Genomic DNA, 24,797 nt, shown 5'->3' on the forward strand with positions numbered 1-24,797 from the left:
GCACTCAGCATTACTCCAGCTATATGAGGGCGGTCTGTAATTAATCGAGTCTGGACCAGACTATCCAGTGATTGACATGAACATCGATCCACGCAGTTGGGATACGATGACATGCATAAACCGAACCAGCGAACCTGGCTACCCGATCCCTTTACTCGCCTCTTACGACAAGCATAGTCGCTTTTTGCGGAAAGCAAGGGTTGCTGAAGACCTATTCTACACTGGATCTTCACATCATTAGTCACTAAATGTTATTTTAAGGGAACCTTTCTCCCCATAAACCTTCTAGATGTATCTGCATTTAGATAACTACAGTCAAGCCTGAGGTCTCAGGCCTCAAGTCAATACAAATGTTTCGTCTCGAAAATATAGCGAATGTCTTGAATTATGCCTTTTTATAATAACTAGTAATTTTACTGACGCTTCAAGCTTTTATATCCATCGCAAAGCCGCACGCGTTGTGTGCCAAGGGAGATAATAAATATGTCGTGTCTCGATAAGCATGGGGAGACAGCCGGTATTTCTGTACCGTCAGTACTGCTGCTACGCGGTCACCCACGAAATAACGAGATCCCATTTTGACAACATACCTCTAAAACTGCTCACAATTTTACTTTGTTCTGTACAACATTAATTAATAAACAAAATTATTCTCCCGCTCGGAAATTTATTTCCTTGCCAGGCGAGATTCATTGTATTAAATGAAGATCACGTGAACCAATCAGATCTCATCATTCTGAGGTATGATAAGATGCGCGATGCTATCCCATGCTATTACATTTATAAATAGTATAAGTTGCAACAGGAACACGAGGGGAACACAGGGTTTCATACGTCCCGCGTTAGGTTTTATACCATGCACCGGAAAAGAATTAAAACAAATTCAAAACTGAGAGAAAACAGCGGTTCGATTGAGCTGAGGTAAACTTGTGCTATGTCGCATTACTTTCGTTTCCTCGGAAAAAGCATGAGGCTTTTTGCTTTGCTTCGAAGCGGGGTTTAAGTGTTTTTTTTTATGCAGCGGGATATAAATATTGTATCAAGATCACGTGGACCAATCAGAACTCATCTTTCTGATTTGGCGGTATGATAATAGAGTTTCAATACCTCACATAATGAGACGTTTTGAATTAATATGTAACTATATATGCATTAATTGTTTGATAGGCATTTCTTAGAAGGTAACGGATGACAAAGTACACACAATTTATGGAGAACAATATAATAATAATAACAACAACAACAACAATAATAATAATAATAATAATCACCATCATAATACTGCTACTACTATTATTGAATTTTCTGTCCCTTCTGACACTAACGTCATTGACAAGAATCAGGAAAAACATGGCAAATATGCTGACCTCGCATTCGAAATGTCACGCTTGCATCCCAAGTACCAAGTTGTCCGACTCCAAATTGTTCTCGGTGCCTTAGGTTTGGTACCTCCCAATCTGCAGACTGAAATTGGGAGAGTACCCGGGTTTGCCATCAGGAATACAGCCCTTCTGACAATCTGGGTAATGCAGAAGGCTGCAGTGTTGGGGAGCCTTCACATTATCCGAAAATGTCTCGGTGGGTTTGACTAGGCAGCGCTTCATGGGAGAAGTCCCATTCGCTGTCTGGGCTGCGTGTAGTGAGGGAAAGAGCCTTGAGCTGATGATGAGCCTAACCATCCTGACTGTGCCAGGATTACCCAAACCCTCCCTGCTGCATTTTTTAATTTTAATCTGTAAATAATAATAACTATTATGCACTTAAATCTATAAGCCTACACTACATGAATGGTCACAGCGTTACATAAAATAGAGAAAAACTCTGCTGATACAAGGTCATAGATTCAAGAAAAACAAATGTCGCAGTTGGTGTTGATTTTAAATTTGATGAAAGAGTCTGAACAGGAATGTTTTGAGACGGGACAGGAAGATTGTCAGAGTGTCTGCTTCTTTCTCATGTGGAAGGAGACGGTTCCATGAAGCGGTCAATGTAGGCAAATGACCTCTGCCCATACCTTGGCATTTCTGTCTTTGGTATACAAGTGAGATGTTTCTCAGCAGGACGGAGAGATCTAGATGGTTGATATACCTGGATAAGCTGAGATAAGTAAGAAGGTGCTGACTTTTTGTAGCAGTGGTATGTTAAGGTCAGGATCTAGCACTAAACTCGAGCAATCTCATTAAAATCAGATCTTAGTTCTCGCTACCGCTACCGCTGAGGACATCCCATTACGGGTCACGTCAGACCGACCTTGCGCGAACTTTGACCGACCAATGGAATGACCAATCAGAAGGCAGCTTTCTCGTGTTTTACGGCACTAATTTCAAATTGGCGACTACGCTTCGAAACATATTTTGACAAATTCTCGATTACAAATTTGAAACCTGAACAAAAGAACATTCTGGGATGGCTAATAAATGGTCTAGATTGTATGGATTCAGTCGTTAAACCCGTAACTATCGTTCAGAGTTAAAGTTTTCGAGGTTGCATGATTAGACATCAACATTCCGACTGTCACTTTCACAATCTGGTAAGCGATGCTCTGATTGGTCGGATGAAAGGTCGTTCTGACGTGACCCCTAATGGGATGTCTTCAGATCTTTGTTTAGCGGTAGCGAGAACTGAGGTCTGATTTTAATGAGATTGTAAACTCGAGCTTCTACTGGGAGCCAGTGCAGATCGATAAGCACAGGTGTTATATGCATTGACTTTTGGGTTCTTGACACAATCGTTGCTGCCGTGTTTGGGAGACGTTGTAGTCTGGTTAATTACCCTTAGAGATGTTACAAAGTAGACTGTTGCAGCAGCTTTAGTGGAATAGCTGCGTTTCGGCATGGAGCCTTGCTTGGCATTGCCATGAGCATTTAGCTACAACTTAGACACACAGCAAACAGTACACACACATAACTTACCAAGGAGACGCCAAATGTCGTATCCATGACAACTGCTAGGTTTCGTCAGGGTGTTCAAATCTCGCCCCCCCCCCCCGCTTTTGTGTTACTGCCCGACTTCACTGGCTGGTCTTTGCGTGAGCAGAATTCAATATTCCCCAACCAGCAAAATAAAAATACATAGTTATATTGCAATCCATCCAACCATTGTATCCACGCCCTAAATCATTCTCATAGTGCTACACAATTATTATTGATATTCTCAGCTCCCTGGGGAGTATACGCAAGATAGATTCCTGATTATGTTCTTGACACTGATTGTTGTAAGAAAATAAGTACTTTCAACCCCTTTGTCGTTGGTATAAAATGTCTTTGGCTTCATTTGAGAGACTCGGTCATTGCGTTTAAAACACACTTTTAGAAGGCACTACACAACACTACTGGCACTTCTTTCGTCTCACCCGATAACACCGCCAGTTTCTCAATTCCTTTGTTAATAATAACATGATGCAATTCGGTTACGTCCTATTTTGAAGTAATCATTGAGCCTATAACGGCCATTTGTTGGCATCAGCCGAGAGGCTTTATAAGAGGCAACTCTTACATGGAAGCGGGGGCACGGGTGGCCCAGTCGTCTAAGGCGCCGCGATTCGCTGTGCAGAGTTGCGTCCCCTGGACACGCCAGAAACCTATGATTGTGGGTTCGAATCCCGGTTCGCCCCGATTATGTTTCTAGGTTTGTCAGCACCATACCCGTGCTCGTGGGTTTCACCGAAGTGGTAAACGCCTGAGACCTGCATCACTTCGGGCTTTCCTTCCACATTAAGCTGACACGCCGCGAAATAACTGGAATACTGTTAAAAGCGGCGTTAAACCCAACTCACTCACTCACTCACTCACTTACATCGAAGCAATAAATGATGAAAGCAGAGGTGCATCACCGAGTTTGTTGTTCACGTCTTTCTCAATGCCTCAGCTGTATGATGGCGGCCTGTAAATAATCTTACAGGCTTAAACAGCAAAAACGTTGGTGGATATTAAGAGGAACGATCCCCACCGTCGAGTCCTATGACATGCTATCAACCAAGTCATTGAGCCTGACCACCTGACCCGCATATTCATGTGTTACGACCAGCATAGGACCGTGAAGACGCCGGGGTAGAATAGGTCTTCAGCAACCCATACTTGCCGTAAAAGGTGACTATGCTTGTCGTAAAAGGCGACTAACGGGATCGGGTGGTCAGGCTCGCTGACTTGGTTGTTACATGTCATGGATCCCAATTGCGTGGATCGATGCTCATGATATCAATCACTGGATTGTCTGGTCCAGACTCGATTATTTACAGACCGCCGTCATATAGCTGGAATATTGCTTATTGCGGCGTTAAACAACAAACCAACCAACCAACGACCAGCATAGGTTGCTGGCAGCCATTTGTAACCCAGAATACCCAAGGTCCCATCGTTGAACTTCAGACAAAACCATTCTCAGTGAAATCCCCTAGATTAAAAAGATCGCACTAACGAATCACCGGTATGACTTGTTTGTTGTTTACCACCATACTCAGCAATATTCCAGTTGTTTGACGGCCCCGCCTCCATGGTTTAGTGGTCGTTTGATTAATGCCCTTGCACATCACAATTAATGATAGTAAAACAGAAAACAGTGTCAAATAACGAATTTCGGTGCCAGAATTTCCATGTGAAATATGTGAGGTGGGTGTTGGAAAATCCAAGATGGCTGTTGATTGATGTCTTTGATTTTTACTGACGGTATTCGGGCTCATGTGGGGGTCAGTAAATCTGCTCTCTGATTGGTCAATCTCACTTTGAGGCATAATAATATGAAATATACATTCGCATACATTATTGAGTAACAGGGTTTAACTGTGGATGAGTGAGCGTGTTACGATGGTTGGAACAGTATATTAGGCCCTTGCGTCGTTGCTTCAATATTACTGGATCAATTACCGCCGTCATATAGCTGGAATGTTGCCGAGTACGGCGTTAAACAAAAAACAACACCCCCAAAAGCTAGATCAATTAATATCACATGAGCGTGTGTCTTTGTCTTTTCTCGACATGAAAGAAATATACTATAGTACAAATAGGCTGAAGATCACACGATCATTTCATGTGACTAGTTAATCTGTTGTGGCAGGTGGGTATTGCTCAGTGTTTAGATTTTGGCTGGTGGGTATTTCTCAGTGTTTAGATTTGTACATACAGGATAGCACACACTCGAGGGGGCCTGTGTTATATAGCTTCGGGTGAAATCCAGTGCACTGATGCCGACATACCAATGATCACAGTCATGGCCAATCTTTGGATTATCTCAATTTTTGTGAAAACCTTAATGCCTTGGGGATCCCAGTTGGAATAGACCCACAGCAACCTATGCTTGTTGACTGCCCTCCATACCAAACTAACATGTGAGAGGTGTTAGAATTGGTCCCCGACCCGGAGTAGAAAAGGTCTTCAGCAACCCATGCTTGCCGTAAAAGGCGACTATGCTTGTCGTAAAAGGCGACTAACGGGATCGGGTGGTTGACTTGGTTGATGCATGTCATCGATGCCAATTGCGTGGATCGATGTTCATGATATTAATCACTGGATTTTCTGGTCCAGACTCGATTATTTACAGACCGCCGTCATATTGCTGCGTGCGGCGTTAAACAACCAACCAATTAACAAATAGAATTGGTCCCCAGTTACCTATGCTTTTCACAAGATGTGACCAAAATGGAAAGGGTAGTCACCTGGTTGATTGTGTGACATCATATCCAACTGGCTTGGATCGTTGCTTATAATATCAATCCCTGGTTTGTCTGGTCCAAACTCGATTATTTATTAGCTGCCGACATATAGCTGGAATATTGGTGAGTGTGGAGTAAAACAACAAACAAACAACTGGAGACCTCATTAAAAGGTTATGCATGCCTAGTGAGGTGAGTATAATATTCTGTTTACTTACAATCTCATTAAAATCAGATCATAGTCACAACTTAGCAAGCTAAGCTTTGTTTAGCAGAAGCGAGAACTAAGATCTGATTGCTTTACTGAGCGTGTGGTTACTTGTAGTGGGACGATTCATCGATGCATCGGTCGATCGCGATTTTTTACTTCAGGATACAAGTATGGATCACAATCTCACACAAAGTAAACAGTATCGATTCTTACCTTAAATGCATTCTTTAATCAATGGTACACCAAACACTAATTACTGATGCAAATGTAAATATTTTCATCCATTGCGCCATATTTGCCACTGCCAACTGTAAATCATTACTGTGCCAGGTATTTGGCTATCCTGTCTATGAAAAAAAAGGTTTACATACCACAGATGTAAAGTATGCACATTCAAGTATCGTGATACGTATCGGGTCGTGAGCAAGGTATCGTGATACGTATCAGATCTTACTGTTGGTGTATTGTCCCAGCTCTAGTTGTTACCTGTACCGGCAAACACCATGCATGCTAATACCTACATGCATGTACAGTGGCGGTTTCAAGTATGGAAACTCCCTCAGAGGAAGAATAAAATTATTCAGTACCCGCCATTTCAGACAACTGCAGTGGCAGACATTACTTCACCGTTTACTTTACATCCTTGGATCTTATAAACACCCTACATACATTTGAAAGCTCTATGTCAAGTGGCTTGACAACGGTATAAGGATCTATACCGAAACGTCGCTTTATACAGTATTAAAGAAGTTGTTATCCATAAAATTGTGTCTACCTTGGCTTTGGAGGAAGTGAGTGTTTGGAGGCTGAGCTACCCTGATTGCCTTTTTGAAAATTTAAACATGAAAGGACTGAATTGTAGAACGTGCTCTGGAAATATGTTTTCACAGTTTTGAATTAGAAGAGTTTTTAATTATGTGCTGATGAACAGGCTGATGGATGAGAGTGGACGCCCATTGACATAAGCAAACTTTGATGTTTGTTATTTTTGTTGTTGTTTAAGGCCGTACTCAGCAATACTCCAGCTATATGGCGGCGTTTTGTGAATAATCGAGTCTGGACTAGACAATCCAGTATTTGATGACATGAGCATCGATCTTTACAACTGGGATACGATGAAATGCATCAGCCAAGTCAGCGAGCCTGACCACCCGATCCGTTGGTCGCCTCTTACGACAAGCATAGTCGCCTTTTACGGCAAACATGGGTTGCTGAAGATCAGACTACCGGATCTTCACGGGTTTCACTTTGATGTACATTGAACACATTTGTACTGTTTGTACATTTTGAACAATATTTGAACAAATAAACATTTTTTTCCCTTAAAAACTGCATGGTCCCTGTTCTGTTGATTCCATTTGTACTTTTTTATAACAATAATAAATAACATTTATAATTCCCCATACTCCCTCGGGAGTATACAACCCAAGCTGCATCTCATCCAACAGGTACCCATTCAGACCCGTGAAGATTCCTGGGTAGAATAGGTCTTCAGCAACCCATGCTTGCCGTAAAAGGTGACTATGCTTGATGTAAAAGGCGACTAACGGGATCAGGTGGTCAGGCTCGCTGGCTTGGTTGATGCATGTCATCGATCCCAAATGCGTGGATTGATGCTCATGATATTAATCACTGGATTGTCTGGTCCAGACTCGATTATTTACAGCTGGAATATTGCTGAGTGCGGTGTTGAACAACCAACCAACCAACCCATTCACTGCTGGGTGAACAGAGGCACATGTTGAGCAAAGTATTTTGCCTAAAGAAGGACCTCACATCCCCTGTGTTTCAGTGAGGGGCAGGACCAAAGACCCAGAAACTCTCAGCAGTCAAGTTGTCAGTCACCCACCACCGATTCTCCTGGCCTAAACTCCCCCTGATTTGAGGTGAGGTGAGGTGAAATTGGGTTTAACGTCGCGTCCAAGATTATTGCACTTATATAGCGACGTGCATGCACGTGTATGTGTGTGTGTGGCTGCTTGTACTAGTCCGGACTGATGCCGATTTATAGTGCTAGCTCACTGAGATACCATGCCGCAGATTAACATGAATACCCCACTCAGACACAGTATACTGACTCCGAGCCGACCAGTCCTTGTTTTAGCCCCTTAATGCCGAGCGCCAGACAGGGTAACAACAAGTACAATCTTTTAACGTCTTTTTGTATGACGCGGCCCGGGATCGAACCCTGGACCTTCCGCTCTCCGGGCGGACGCTCTACCACAAGACCACGGAGGCGGTCCCTGATTTGAGACCTGTGTGCAACACACAAGACCGTGACTACTCATTCACTATAATGGCAACAAAGACTGGACTCATTGCATATATTTTTATTTCAAAACGCGTGTAATTCAATACATAACTGTGATCACTGATATTCCTCCAATTCAGCTATGTTCTCCATATGTTGGCCCTATGTACAGGAGGGAGCATACATTTCAGTCGACTGGAGCCACATTTGCCCTACACTGTCAGCCAATCGTCAGCCAGCATCATCCACAGTGACCATGACCTTGACCTAGACCATGACCTTGACCGTGACCTCAGTTCAGCAACACCTGGAATGAACGTAAATAAAGTATACCCACAGAGACCTGGATATTGTATTATGAAGGCAATAGAAATAAATAAATATAAAGACTGGTGTACACACTTTCACAGAAAACATAGGTCAATCTTAACATGTAAGTAAGAAGGAAAGAATTTAAGTAAATCCACAATAAATTAATTAATAAGTTTTCGTCTATTTCTTTTATTTTAATGACCATTGCCTGAAGTGACTGACAAATCTATTCCCAACATCAATAATGATTTATGTATGCCAGCAAATGAACTTTTTTTCTGGCCAAAACTATTGAAAACCCTTATCCCAGAACAATACAAATGTAAGGACTGAATTTGGACACCTCAAATCTTGAAGAATATTTTGGGTGTCACAGAACATTATTAACAATAACAGACAAAAACTGCGCATCTATTTGCAGGTGGTGATAGTCAGTGAGGGTTTTACTGAAATCCAGGGTAAGTGTTGGATGATAACAAGTCTCAACACCGACACACACTTGTTGTATCCTGGTAAGTGGTGATCAGTAACATGTGCAGAATGGTCAGTTCTACCAGTCACGAATTCAATAACATCAAGCTAAGGAAACAAGACGTGTTCTCACTAACCAAACACAGCTGTAAAACTGATAATGACATCGACAAGAAAAAATAACGAACGAAGCATGGTGTATTTCATGAAGTGAGACTTTCTTTGTCTGTGGCTAGTCAGAGGCAATAACATGATATAAAGAGGGTGTTTTGGTAGTGAGTGAGTGAGTTGGGTTTAACAGCATTCAAAATATATCACGCTGTGTCAGCTTAGGCGTGTCAGGTCTCAGACGTTTACCACTTCGGTGAAACCCACGAGCACGGGTATGGTGCTGACAAACCTAGAAACATAATCGGGGCGAACCGGGATTAGGACCCACAATCATAGGTGTCTGGCGTGCCCAAGGGACGCAACTCTTTACAGCAAATCGCGGCGCCTTAGACGACTTGGCCACTCGTGCCCCGTTTTGGTAGTGAACGAGGCAGGATGATCTAATGAGTAATGCTGTATGTCTTTATCATCAACTTTGTCAGCACCATACCTGTGCTCGCTGGTTTCACCGAAGTGGTAAACGTCTGAGACCTGCATCACTTCGGGCTTTCCTCCCACATTAAGCTGACACGCCGTGATATAACTGGAATAATGTTAAAAGCGGCGTTAAACCCAACTCACTCACTCACTCACTTTACCATCAAGAGTTACCATAAAGTCAATGACATGACAAATCAACTGACCTCATCAAAAAGCCTTCATGTTGTGACCTTGCACCTCATTGGGCAGTGGCTCCAACGTCCGACATCTTGGTACCCATGGCAACAACAGGACACACCTTGCAGTGTCGTGTCAGCCCAGGGCGGTACTTATACACTTTACCACACACACAGTTCAGCACCACGCCTTGATGGATCGCCTCGCGGTGATATTTCATGGCGCTTTGTTTGAGGAACTCCTTGCCACAGTCAGGACAGGGATACTTCCGCTTGTCCGCTGTCCTGATGGTGGGGACTCCCATAGATCCTGGAGGTCCTGCAGCTGCTCCCGGAGATACCCACATCCCGTGTGTCCTTGGATCACCTGAAGGAAAGGCCATCTGCAGACTGGGTAGAAACGGGTTTACTGGAAGTAATAGACATGGAATTAGCATTTACGTTCATATTGATATAGAGCTATGTACATAGTATAATAAAAAAACGACAACACCAGAAAGAACCAGTAACCGAAAAAGGTGTTGGGCGTGAAAGGCAAAATTAAATGAATGGTTTAATGAAAATCAGTGATGACACCAGGGCCCGGTTGTTCAGAACCCGGTTAATTTAACGTCAGGTTAACTCCTAACCAACCGTTAATATTTAACCACACGTTAGTTAACCAGCCGTTAAATTAGTGTTGCAGGATCAATAGATAACCATAAGGCTAGCTAACCACTCGGTTAAATTTTAACATCTTGGTTAAAGCACCGATTAGATTAAGTATCATCCCAGAGTTCAAAGCGTTAGTACTTCCGTCACTGTGTCGTATCGAATAATGGCCGAAACAGCATCGATGACTGAGGAAACTCCAAGGAAAATAAGAAAGAAAAGAAACAGGAATTTTTCTGTGGATGAAGAACAACCGGGCCCAGGTGTTCACAAACAGGGGAAGCGTGTGACACAATTTGCATAAACAAGTAAGTGTTTGTTTGTTGCCTGATGTAACACAGCAGTAATCCTGCCACTTGATGGCAGCCTCCAAACAAACCAGACAATCAAGTGATGCCCCAGAAAATTCAGTGACATGATAGCGCATTTTCTAATTTTGTTGAAAGTAAAAACGAGATGTTAAATTTAAATTCCATCTGTTGTGTACAAGAGCAGAAATTACGTTGCTTGTAAGTAAAGGAAAAAGCGTTTTAGAAATATGTTTGTTTTGAAACACTGAGAGGCACAGTTTTAATATCTCGGTCCAAACATTTCTTAAGTAGTTGACTGTAAACCTCAAGTTACCAGTCAATTACTTGTCATGGAAACAGAATCTAGATAGGTAAGGGTAGTCCATCTCCCTGACCCTGGAGATGAGCGAACGCTTTAACCACTAGGCTACCTGACCGGCCCCCCTGGAGATTGAATAAAAAAATAATCCAAATCAAGTCCAGAATGATTTGACAACTGAAATAAAACATTGATCTGGATAATTTGTTTTTGTTTGTAGATATATATTTTTATATAAGATTACTTTATTTCTAGGACTAAATGTTAGTCAAAGGTTTTCAAAAACAGACATGAACTAACCATATCTTTTACGCAAACTTGCAAGTCTTCATGTGGGTGATCATGTTGTGTTTATACTGGAACTCCTTGCCACACAGTGGGCACTTCTCCCCCTTCTTGTTGCTGTGTTTGTTCATGTGGCCAATGTACAGCGCCTTGGCTTGGTACTTGGCCCCACAGATGGTGCACTTGTAGAGGCTGTCCCCAGTGTGGTCCTTCTTCACGTGGGCACGCAGAGACGTCAAGTACTTGTACTCCCTCGGGCAGTGCTCACACTTCCACATGGGCTGGTCTTGGGAGGCCTGCTGGGTTGGACCAACATGAGTCTGGAACCTCTCCGATATATAATCTAAACCCCTTGCGTTATAGCCAGTGCCGGGATGAAGGTCGTCCATGTGTACCTGGTAAGGTGATGCTTGAAGAAGAGTCTGGATGTTCAAGGTGTTTCTTGAGGAGGAGCTCGAAATTTGGAAGGAAGTGCTTTCTGGTATGTTCTGGTTCTGTGTCCTGTGTTTCTGGGAGCCTGGGTATGGTGGCAGAATTGAGGACCTTGTTCGGCTGTAATTGTCTTCTGATCGATCGGCCAATTCCCTTCGACTCAAGCTGTCCACAGTGATGGTGGCTTTCCCTGGAAGGATAAACAGGATCAGCTTCAGTGAGACATTAAAGTAGTTGTGGAGCAAACAGCCCTTGAGTGTAAATAGATCAGACTGCGTTGTCAAGTAGTGAGTTAGTGAGTGTATGCCTCTTCAAGTAGTGGCGGCTTGATGTTGAAGGAAAGCCAGAAGTGATGCAGGTCTTAGCCATTTGAAAACCATGATCACAGGCATGGTTCACACAAACATTAACAAACATACTTAGGGCAGATTTAAGACGTGCAACTATGCAAAGAAAACTGTTCCACTTTTGATGACTGGGCCACCTGTGCCCCACAAAGTGTCTGAAATGGGCCATGTGGCGTCTGTCATCATTGGCTGTTTGATTGGCATTCTGGAAGTTGGTGAGAAAATCAGACAATATACAACTTATTATCCATAGTGAGTTGTATGTTTTCGGACAATATACAACTTATTATCCATAGTGAGTTGTATGTTTTCTGACAGTCGTTATGATGCAATGGTCTTGGCAACAATGATAAATATACTTCCTCAGGCAATATTCCCACATCCATTCAATAGTTGTATAACAATTGTATTTGAGTATTCCCCTTCTCAGATCTAGATACCCATTGTCATCACCTTCTCAGCTCTAGCAGCCTATACTCATCTCCTTCTCAGCTCTAGCAGCCTATACTCATCCCTTTCTCAGATCTAGCAGCCTGTACTCATCTCCTTCTCAGCTCTAGCAGCCTACACTCATCCCTTTCTCAGATCTAGCAGCCTATACTCATCCTTTTCTCAGATCTAGCAGCCTATACTCATCCCTTTCTCAGATCTAGCAGCCTGTACTCATCTTCTTCTCAGCTCTAGCAGCCTACACTCATCCCTTTCTCAGATCTAGCAGCCTATACTCATCCCTTTCTCAGATCTAGCAGACTGTACTCATCCCCTTCAAAACTCTAGCAGCCTCTACTCAACCCCTTCTCAGATCTAGCAGCCTATACAAATCCCCTTCTCAGCTCTAGCAGCCTACACTCATCCTTTTCCCAGCTCTAGCAGCCTATACTCATCCCCTTCTCAGTTTTAGCAGCCTATACTCAACCCCTTCTCAGCTCTAGCAGCCTATACTCATCCCCTTCTCAGCTCTAGCAGCCTATACTCAACCCCTTCTCAGTTTTAGCAACCTATACTCAACCCCTTCTCAGCTCTAGCAGCCTATACTCATCCCCTTCTCAGCTCTAGCAGCCTATACTCAACCCCTTCTCAGCTCTAGCAGCCTATACTCACCACCTTCTCAGATCTGAGCCTATACTCATCCCCTTCTCAGCTCTAGCAGCCTATACTCAACCCCTTCTCAGCTCTAGCAGCCTATACTCATCCCCTTCTCAGCTCTAGCAGCCTATACTCATCCCCTTCTCAGCTCTAGCAGCCGATACTCAACCCCTTCTCAGCTCTGAGCCTATACTCATCCCCTTCTCACCTCTAGCAGTCTATACTCAACCCCTTCTCAGCTCTAGCAGCCTATACTCAACCCCTTCTCAGCTCTAGCAGCCTATACTCAACCCCTTCTCAGCTCTGAGCCTATACTCATCCCCTTCTCACCTCTAGCAGGCTATACTCAACTCCTTCTCAGCTCTAGCAGCCTATACTCAACCCCATCTCAGCTCTAGCAGCCTATACTCAACCCCTTTTCAGCTCTAGCAGCCGATACTCAACCCCTTCTCTGAGCTGAGCCTATACTCAACCCCTTCTCAGCTATAGCAGCCTATACTCAACCCCTCTTAGTTCCTGTAAAACTCAGAATACGCCGGCCAATCCTTGTTTTATCCCTTCAAATCCGACCACCAGACAGGGAAACAACATGTACCATCTTTTAACATCTTTTGGTATGACATGGCCAAGGATCAAACCCTGGACCTGCTGCCCTCCATACAGACAACTCCATCCACCAGACCACAGAGACGGTTCATCAGTCCAGGATGCCAAGTGAAAATTGATTGTTTCTCACCCATTATTCAACACAATGTGTGCATGTTGAAAAACACCAAAACATTGCACGATAGTTGTTAGCCACACCAACACACCAGCAAGGTTTGAACTGGCACTATCTTCTTTTTGTGTTTCAACTTGTTTACCTACAATAGTGACAGTGTTTGTTTTCAGAGTAAAGACAGAGTTACCCACTAATGTTTACGTAAATCCCCTAAAATGTTGATTTGTAGGATGACAAACGTGTACATGTGTTGTCCTCCCATCCCCAAACAAAGGCTTTAACTCTATATACCGTATTCGACGTAATAAGCGCCCACGGCGACATTTGCTAAGATATTGGCTAGTGAACAATCCCAATTAGCACCCCTTCCAATTCATCAATGTACACAAGACTTATTTATTCGCGTATAATATGCACTCATGTGTTATATGCACACTTAATTATGGGCATTTAATTCTGGAAAAAATATATCTGTCGTACATAAACATTTCAGGCCGTCAGCATAAACCACGAAATTTATCTTTCAACTCTGTTTTTTTCACGAAAATATAATTCTAGTAAGAGCCCCCTATTTCTAATTTTGAGAGCACCCTGGGCGTTTATTATGTCGAATACGGTACTGTAAATCTTGAAATTAACGTGAGCGTGAATTAAATGCGAAAAATGCGAGTGGTCTTGGCTCGCATTATTAAACATCGCATTTATATCAACAAAAAGACATTTTGGATAGCAGAAATACCAACTAAGACATACGCTGGAAACAAACAACTATGTATTCCACATCACTGTTTATTGAGCAGCACTTGTAACAAGTATATAAACATGTAATTCAGACAGTAATAACATCCTGTGAATTGTCACTACTCGGGTCAAGACAAGAGTTCTACTCACTTATGTCATCACTGAACATACCTGCAAGTCCAGACAGACGCCACCCACGCAACACGGTGTCTTTGTTCTTTGCGACTGAGTCAAAGGCCGACACGAGCCAGCGCGTATGCATGTCCTGACAGAGGACATTTTCTTTCGATAACATATCCACTGATGCTTGAGAGGAGGGGGGTGTCGCATTCATATTGAGTCACATTTTTGGCCAGGGGCCACCTTTCGCATTCTTTTGGAGATGCATTCATTTCACGATTTACACTGATAACAGTGATTTGTCATATAACAGGGTGCTGCTGCTGGGTTCCGCCAGAATCTCTACGGACAATTTCTTGAATTTGTTAATTTGTCGGTAATTGGTTTATTGGTAATTTCTTTTCTCTGAAACCTTTCTTTCCAATTTTCTTTCAGCATGTTAAGTCAAAAATTCTCTTTTCGTTAAACCCTTAGCAAAATCATTTTGTATTAATTTTAAAAAGAGGAATAGGTGTACAAGAGTGTTGAATTGGTGGTTACAGTGTGTGAAGAAGCTGATTGGTTGTCATGCATAGTTGCTCATACGATCAACCACCGGTTTGCCTAGATGAGACAGGAGTATACTGACTGTCATATGGGACAACCCTGCATCTGTAGTAGTCATGAGCCAGGCTAAATAATGAACAGGATATTCTTGATTTCAATCAGAAATGTATTTATTTCAGATGATTTCAGAAGGACATTTCACAATCTCATTTCGGGGGCACGGGTGGCCCAGTCGTCTAAGGCGCCGCGATTCGCTGTGCAGAGTTGCGTCCCTTGGGCCTGCCAGAAACCTATGATTGTGGGTTCGAAATCCCGGTTCGCCCTAATTGTGTTTCTAGGTTTTTCAGCACCATACCCGTGCTTGTGGGTTTCACCGAAGTGGTAAACGTCTGAGACCTGCTTTCCTCCCACATTAAGCTGATATAAGGTGATATTTCTTCACACATTAAGCGATATAACTGGAATACTGTTAAAAGTGGCGTTAAACACAACTCACTCACTCACTCACTCACTCTCATCAGATCTCTCATTGCAATATGATACCTCACTTCCCGAAGATCTGACACTTCTATAGGAGGTTGATCCACTGAACCCTCAGCAAACCTTAGACCATTCAATCTTAATAAAAGATGCATGGGTTCTAGTGCTAGTCTAGTGGGAGAGCATCTCAACTGAAATAATATTAAATCTGACATTAGTGCCATGTGAGCTAAGACTTAATTATCGGGTGTCTTTGTATCAATGTTGGTTGGTTGGTTGGTTGGTTGTTTAACGCCGCACTCAGCAATATTCCAGCTATATGACGGTGGTCTGTTAAATAATCGAGTCTGGACCAGACAATCCAATGATTGATATCATGAGCATCAATCCACGCATTTGTGATCGATGACATGCATCAACCAAGTCAGCGAGCCTGACCACCCGATCCCGTTAGTCGCCTTTTACGACAAGCATAGTCGCCTTTTACGACTATTTACAGACCGCGGTCATATAGCTGGAATATTGCTGAGTGCGGCGTTAAACAACAAACCAACCAACCAACAGAAAACAGAGCTGAAGGGTATATATGTCATGGAAAAAGTTTCATTGATGTTTGTTCTAAGATGGTTCACAACCTTTTAATATCTGAAACCAAATTTAACTAATTGTGTAGGGGTGTATTACAGTGAATACAGTACATGTGAATAAGTTCAATTATCAATCCAGAAGAATAAGTTTAAAAGTGCAGAAAATCTGCAGCTTATAAGCAAAGAGTGAGTGAGTTGGGTTTAACGCCACTTTTTACAATGTTCCATTTATATCACGGCGTGTCAGCTTAATGTGGGAGTAAAGCCCGAAATGGTGCAGGTCTCAGATGTTTACCACTTCGGTGAAACCAACGAGCACGGGTATGGTGCTGACAAACCTAGAAACATAATCGGGTTGAACCGGGATTCGAACCCACAATCATAGGTTTCTGGCGTGCCCAAGGGACGCAACTCTTTACAGTGAATCGTGGCGCCTTAGACGACTGGGCCACCCGTGCCCCCTTATAAGCAAAGAAAAGACCTTTGAGAAATATGGTCGTTTTGCAACACAGTGGGGGCAGAGTTAATTTCAAGTTCCTGAATGTGTATATTGTACAGGTCATCTCCTGTTCTCCCTGGGTATGTTAGAACATGACAGTAACATCAAAACAGTGTTAACAGAAAACATGCTTGCTAACCCATAGCAAGTAACATTATAGAAAAGGCTGGATATATCTATCTGACAAGAATGTTAAGTTCTGTCAGCTTCAGGATGAGTGAAATTCTGAAGTGATGCAGATCTCAGATGTTTACCACTTTGGTGGAACCTACGAGCATGGGTATGGCGCTGACAAACATTGAAACGTAATAAGGTGGAGTCTAAGATTTTAAAATATTCTGCCACGTTTAATTGATGACTCTGTACAGGGATAATATTTTGAATTTTTTTTTTTTTTCTACAAACCAAATATACTGGAAAATAAACAGAAATGTTCTAAAAAAATGTGTTGTGGGTCTAAGAAAAATAAGAAAACAGTGACTGAAAAACTATTATTTTCCAACTACAAATCTCAGACTCCACCTAGAATATTAATTGGTCAATTGGCAGAATGACCTTCAACTGGTCACACATTTTGTGACTTGTCTTGTGTGTCAGATCACAAGCAGAACGCCATCTCACATCAGCTTCACCAGCTGTGTCAGAATGACCTTCACCTTACATGCACTTACAATTACAAACATTTCTTTCATACAAATCTTGGAACCAGACTCTGTCAAATTATCCACTGCAGCCTCCGACTGGGACATTTAAGGGGTGATCTTGTATAAGTAAAATTGGAAGCATAAAATGAAAACTGCTTAAATTGTTTCTTTGATTACTTAACTGGTTAAGGTTAAAAAACAAAATATGCAAAAATAATTGAAAAAGAAATGCCTAAGGCCATAATAAATAAATATAAGATTCTCATCCCTGTCTGTTTCTCTACAATACACCCACCTCCTACCACTTAATAAGCTCCAAGTACTTGTGGTTGGTTGTTTTATGCCACACTCGGCAATATTCCAGCTATATGAGAGCGGTCTGTAAATAATCTAGTCTGGACCAGACAATACAGTAATTGATATCATGAGCACCAATCCACGCAATTGGGACACGATGACATGCTTCAACCAAGTCAGCGAGCCTGACCACCTTATCCCATGATCCGCCTCTTACGACAAGCATAGTCGCCTTTTTCGGCAAGCATTCTACACTGGATCTTCACGGGTCAAGGACTTGTGGACAGAAAAGCAACGTGTAGATGTTACAAAAGGTATGCAGATGTTACAATCATGGCATGTAGATCTTACAATCGAGGTATATTGTGTTACAATAGAGGTAAATGGATGTACAATCAAGGTATGAATACCGTTCATATTGTGTTCAGCTTCAGTACTGAGGGAGACTCTTCAAACCAAGATGACCTTGACACCTTTTATCCAGAATCAACCTTTTTCTTTTCAAGGATCAACCTTGTTCTATCAAAGGTCAACCCTTTGGATCTAAAGATAAACCCTTGAATTAAGGATCAAACATTTTTCAATCAAGGATCAACCTTTTTCTTTTCAAGGATCAGCCTTGTTCTATCAAAGGTCAACCCTTTGGATTTAAAGATAAACCCTCGAATTTAGGATCAAACATTTTTCAATCAAGGATCAACCATTTTCTTTTCAAGGATCAACATCAAAGTGTAGTCAGCCATTAGAATTTAAGGATAAACCCTTCAGTGCAGAATCAACACTTTCATGTCAAGGATTCACTTTGTTCAATCAAGGTTTAACCTTTTTCATGTCAAGGATCCACTTTGTTCAATCAAGGTTTAACCCTTTTCATGTCAAATATCCACTTTGTTTAATCAAGGATAAACTTTACACACCAGATTCTAGGATCAAACTTGTTCAATCAATGTTTAACCCTTTTCACGTCAAGGATCCACTTTGTTTAATCAAGGATAAACTTTACACACCAGATTCTAGGAACAAACTTGTTCAGTCAAGGTTTAACCCTTTTCATGTTGAGGATCCACTTTGTTTAATCAAGAATAAACTTTACACACCAGATTCTAGGAACAAACTTGTTCAATCAAGGTTTAACCCTTTTCATGTCAAGGATCCACTTTGTTTAATCAAGGATAAACTTTACACACCAGATTCTAGGATCAAACTTGTTCAATCAATGTTTAACCCTTTTCATGTCAAAGATCCACTTTGTTTCATCAAGGATAAACATTACACACCAGATTCTAGGAACAAACTTGTTCAGTCAAGGTTTAACCCTTTTCATGTCGAGGATCCACTTTGTTTAATCAAGAATAAACTATACACACCAGATTCTAGGAACAAACTTGTTCAATCAAGGTTTAACCCTTTTCATTTCGAGGATCCACTTTGTTTAATCAAGGTTTAACCCTTTTCATGTCGAGGATCCACTTTGTTTAATCAAGAATAAACTTTACACACCAGATTCTAACCAATAAAACCCTTTGTAATCAAGTTCAATCCTTTCCATTCAAGAATCAATCCTAAAAAAAATAAATTGTTTGATTCCAAGGATGGACCTTGTACATCCAGGATCAGTCCTTTGTACCCAGGGATCCGCCCTACTGGATCCATCCTTTCTATTGGACATCAGCCAGTGCCACCAGGGTCCACTCTCCCTCCGCCACCCTTGTCATACTGATGCAGGATGCAAGTCTTCCGATGCAGCCACAGTCCGTTCCGGGACTTGTAAGACTTTCCACACACACAATCGTACGTCATGTTCTCATGGCTGGTGCGGAAGTGATCTCTCATGGAGTAGACGCTCAGGAAGGTCCTCTCACACTGTGGACAAGCAACCTTCTCCACATCGTTGACATATACAACCTTGGCCGGGGGTGAGCTGAATCCAGCATCGGGAGATGGTTCTCGCTTCGGAGCTGGCTGCTGGGGGCGATTTGACAACGCTTGATGGTTTCTCCATACTCTGGAACTCTCTGTCTGAATGAAACTCATTGAACTGTAACCTGAAAGCAACAAAAAGTTGAAGGTTTCGATCAGGGAGCATTGAAAACATGAGCAGGATTCAGGGGGTGGTCTGACAACAATTGATGGTTGTTCTCTGCTCTCTGAACCAGCCTGCAGTTAACTCATTGAACTCTGGTCGCCTGAAAGTAGCAAAAAGTTCAACGTTTTGGTCAGGGACCATTGAAAACATGAGCCAGAAGTTGGCGATGTTTGAAAACTGTCATGCAAGTTGGTGATCGTTGTACGAGCTGGAAATGTTACACAAGTGGGCGATGTTCACACATGGTCAAGTTGGTAATTGTCATTTACTGTCATACAAGTTGGTGATGGTCACATGTTGGTGATGGTCAAGTAGGTGATGGTTGTAAACGGTCATGGAAGTTGGCAATTGTCACACACTAGTTGGTGATGGTCATACAATGTCATACAAGTTGGTGATGGTCATACAGTGTCATACAAGTTGGTGATGGTTATACAGTGTCATACAAGTTGGTGATGGTCATACAGTGTCATACAAGTTGGTGATGGTCATACAGTGTCATACAAGTTGGTGATGGTCATACAGTGTCATACAAGTTGGTGATGGTCATACAGTGTCATACAAGTTGGTGATGGTCATACACTGTCATACAAGTTGGTGATGGTCATACACTGTCATACAAGTTGGTGATGGTCATACAAGTTGGTGATGGTCATACAGTGTCATACAAGTTGGTGATGGTCATACAGTGTCATACAAGTTGGTGATGGTCACATGAGTAATACAATTAGCAGGAGTAAGTTGAAATAAAAATATACCTTAATTTGTGATGTTCAGTATTGTCTTATTTCACTTGGCCTGAAGCTGTTTGTAGTTGTAGTGCTCAAACGTTGTAGTGTGAAATTGTAAATGCCAATATTGACCTTATCATGCTATTTCCCTAACACCTGGTTTCTTCACCATTTTATATTGATAATAAACACATGGTTATAAGATATGTAAAGTGAAATGGGATTTAACGTCAAGAGATACCATGCCATAGTTTAACATGAATACCCCACTGCAGGCTGATATGTCCTTGTTTTGTCCCCTAAATGCCATGTGCCAGGCAGGCTAACAGCAAGCAATATCTTTTAACATCTTTTGGTAAGAAGTGGCCTCTCTTCTGACAAAAACCGAAATATAGTCTATTTATGTCTGAACCAGATGAAGTAAACGACATATGAAACGTTTGGTGGACTACTACCAGGAAACATTCAAGTCTTCCATCATGATTGTCGAGAAATATACTCAGCCCCAAAATTTGTTTCTTTGTTTGTTGTATAATGCCGCACTCAGCAATATTCCAGCTATATGACGGTGGACCAGACCATCCAGTAATTGACAACATTAGCATCGATCCACGCAATTGGATCGAGATGACATGCATCAACCAAGTCAGCGAGCCTGACCACCTGATCCTGTTAGTCACCTCATACGACAAGCATAGTCGCCTTTTACGGCAAGCATAGTCGCCTTTTACGGCAAGCATGGGTTGCTGAAGACCTATTCTACCCCGGATCTTCATGGGCCATGTATGTTAAGAAGAGATGTTTCCAATGTGTACCAATTAATGACAAAACTAACAATCAGTCAAGTGTTACCACAGAGTATCTTTATTCTTCATATATTTACCAACACGTATGGTACTGATGGCTTCTTTTGTCAATGATTATACATTTCAACTTTTGCTCCACTGTGTCTTCTACATAAAGCTTTGCACGCCATGATATAATGCAAGGAGGCATAAAACCAAACACTCTCACTCAGTGTTAAGTGGGACAAATACTCCCCAAATTCACAGTAAAGTTGAGGGGGCACGGGTGGCCCAGTCGTCTAAGGCGCCACGATTTGCTGTGCAGATTTGCGTGGGCACGCCAGAAACCTATGATTGTGGGTTCGAATCCTGATTATGTTTCTAGGTTTGTCAGCACAATACCCGTGCTCGTGGGTTTCACCAAAGTGGTAAACGTCTGAGACCTGCATCACTTCGGGCTTTCCTCCCACATTAAGCTGACACGCCACGATATAACTGGAATACTGTTAAAAGCGGCATTAAACCCAACTCACTCACTCACTCACAGTAAAGTTGGGAGTTTCATCATAGATTACCTTTGGTGAATAATACAGTGAGTGAGTGAGTGAGTGAGTGAGTGAGTGAGTGAGTGAGTGAGTGAGTGAGTGAGTGAGTGAGGTTTTACGTTTCTTTTTGCAATATTCCAGCAATATCACGGCAGGGGACACCAGAAATGGGCTTCACACATTGTACCCATGTCGGGAATCGAACCCAGGTCTTCGGCATGACAAGCGATTGCTTTTACCACTAGGCTACCCGACCGCCCCGGTGAATAATACAAGGGACATGAGTGCGTGTAGTTTAATACTAGAACAATATGGCCATGTAATGGCCGCCTGTAAATAACTGAGTCTGGACCAACCAAACCAGTGACTTAAAGCACGAACAACAATCCATCCCACCTAGAGATGATGATGTGCAATAGCCTGACAGAACCTGACAACATTGTAGTTCACTCCTTTGACAAGAATGAGGTAGTGGGGACCTCTCCATCTTCCCGAGGCAAGAGCAGCCACTAGCCTATTTATAAGAGTCTAGTTTCCACCCTTGCCACATCAAACCCACTTTCTTGTGCTAAATATGATTGGCCTATCGCACACATTGCTAATCCAATCAGAGAACATTTCACAAAATCAACATTCAAGTTCTGAAAACATGGCTGCTGCCCTAGCTTGTCGACTTGCTCTGAAGTTGTTTCAACAAATAAGAATAGACAAGTATTTTCTAAGTCTTTGTAAGTGGTGATGAGGACAGTCATAAAACACAACTGGAACACCTCCGTAGAAAAGTGATTTACCGCTGCCTGTCTTTATTGACACGAATATGTCTTTGCCATCTTTAAACCCCTCAACGACTGCCTTTGTGCATCTGATAGGGATGAAATTGCGAATGTTTTTGTAATTTGATTGACCAGGTCAACGTCTGTAGTAGTCGCCATCTTTGTGTGAAGACATACGAGATAAGAACAGTGATCTGATTGGATATCGCATTTTCATTGCGTTACAGCTGACTCAGAAACTGACACGTTCCCTTGTTCTACTGATTATGTTACAACTGACTCAGAAACTGACTAGTTCTATGGGACTATTGATTGTGTTAAAGCTGAATCAGAAACTGACACGTTCCCTTGTTCTACTGATTGTGTAACAACTGACGCAGAAACTGACACATTCCCTTGTTCTACTGTTTGTGTCACAACTGACTCAGAAACTGACTAGTTCTATGGGACTATTGATTGTGTTCCAGCTGACTGAGAAACTGACACGTTACCTTGTTCTACTGATTGTGTTACAGCTGACTCAGAAACTGACACGTTCCCTTGTTCTACTGATTGTGTTACAGCTGACTGAGAAACTGACACGTTCCCTTGTTCTACTGATTGTGTTACAACTGACTCAGAAACTGACTAGTTCTATGGGACTATTGATTGTGTTACAGCTGACTGAGAAACTGACACGTTCCCTTGTTCTACTGATTGTGTTACAACTGACTCAGAAACTGACTAGTTCTATGGGACTATTGATTGTGTTACAGCTGACTGAGAAACTGACACGTTCCCTTGTTCTACTGATTGTGTTACAACTGACTCAGAAACTGACTAGTTCTATGGGACTATTGATTGTGTTACAGCTGACTGAGAAACTGACACGTTCCCTTGTTCTACTGATTGTGTTACAACTGACTGAGAAACTGACTAGTTCTATGGGACTATTGATTGTGTTACAGCTGAATCAGAAACTGACACGTTCCCTTGTTCTACTGATTGTGTTACAGTTGACTCAGAAACTGACACGTTCCCTTGTTCTACTGATTGTGTTACAGCTGACTCAGAAACTGACACGTTCCCTTGTTCTACTGATTGTGTTACAGCTGACTGAGAAACTGACACGTTCCCTTGTTCTACTGATTGTGTTACAACTGACTCAGAAACTGACTAGTTCTATGGGACTATTGATTGTGTTACAGCTGACTGAGAAACTGACACGTTCCCTTGTTCTACTGATTGTGTTACAACTGACTCAGAAACTGACTAGTTCTATGGGACTATTGATTGTGTTACAGCTGACTGAGAAACTGACACGTTACCTTGTTCTACTGATTGTGTTACAACTGACTCAGAAACTGACACGTTCCCTTGTTCTACTGATTGTGTTACAGATGACTCAGAAACTGACACGTTCCCTTGTTCTACTGATTGTGTTACAGCTGACAGAAACTGACTAGTTCTATGGGACTATTGATTGTTTTGAAGCTGACTCAGATACACAGGACACTTCACTCTATGAGACAGAATGTTAGGTTTGTACTTGTAGGACTTTCCACAAGGACAAGTATGCACAATCTTGTCATGGACTGCGGACTTGTGAAAGCTGAGGGTTGTTCTACTGGAGAACCTCTTATCACACTGAGGACATAGAAAGTTCCCAGTGCCCTGCCTTCTCTGCGCCATGTTATAAGTCTGGTTATGGTAAAGGAGGCTATGGTCATGGAATTGTTGCAGGAAGTCTGCTGGAACGTTCTGCCTGGTGTCGACACCTGTGAGATGTCCGGGATATCCTGCGGGCCCAGTAGGCTGACTGAAACCAACTGAACTCCCACCACCTGGAAGGGACAAAAGAGTGCAATCAGTTTCAGTCAGTCTTACAAATCCTGTTTACCCACTACACATCCATTTTAAAGAAATTTAGATAAAAAACTAAAACAGGTAGTAGTTTTGTTGGGACTTCCATTTTGTTTCCCAAACTTTGTCCCTTGTTTTTTTTCGATCTTCAATCATAATTCAAAATTTCACTTTTAATGAAATACAACACACTGGGAGGTAAGTGACGAAGAGTGAGTGAGTATGGTTTTATGTAGACTAACATCTAGTTTCTGAAATGAACATATTTAACAGAACAGTAAAAAACTTTTTTCATTTTCATGACACTGAAGTAATCTGGACTTGCCAAACA

The 24,797-nt window shown here is 42.2% G+C and overlaps 1 protein-coding gene across 4 annotated transcripts in view; it reads right to left on the bottom strand.

Moving 5' to 3' along the window:
* Positions 1-8,190: 8,190 nt before the first annotated feature.
* The window catches only part of LOC124128197 (C2H2 finger domain transcription factor mtfA-like), a 98,809-nt gene continuing 82,202 nt past the window's right edge, over positions 8,191-24,797 (bottom strand). Inside the window, exons 3-4 of one of the 4 annotated variants that reach the window (XM_046491678.2) lie at positions 9,687-10,068; positions 8,191-8,416 (exon numbers count right to left, since the gene is read on the bottom strand). In XM_046491678.2, the coding sequence (XP_046347634.2) occupies positions 9,722-10,068 (347 nt within the window). In that variant the 3' untranslated portion in view covers positions 8,191-8,416; positions 9,687-9,721. Of the gene's footprint in view, positions 8,417-9,686; positions 10,069-11,225; positions 11,827-18,458; positions 19,750-24,064; positions 24,448-24,797 lie in introns of those variants that run through there. The other 3 variants (XM_048390837.1, XM_046491603.2, XM_046491626.2) reach the window with 3 other exon arrangements.

This window comes from Haliotis rufescens, unplaced genomic scaffold (assembly GCF_023055435.1).
Source record: "Haliotis rufescens isolate VD_foot unplaced genomic scaffold, xgHalRufe1.0.p SCAF_9, whole genome shotgun sequence".
Lineage (NCBI taxonomy): Eukaryota > Metazoa > Mollusca > Gastropoda > Lepetellida > Haliotidae > Haliotis > Haliotis rufescens.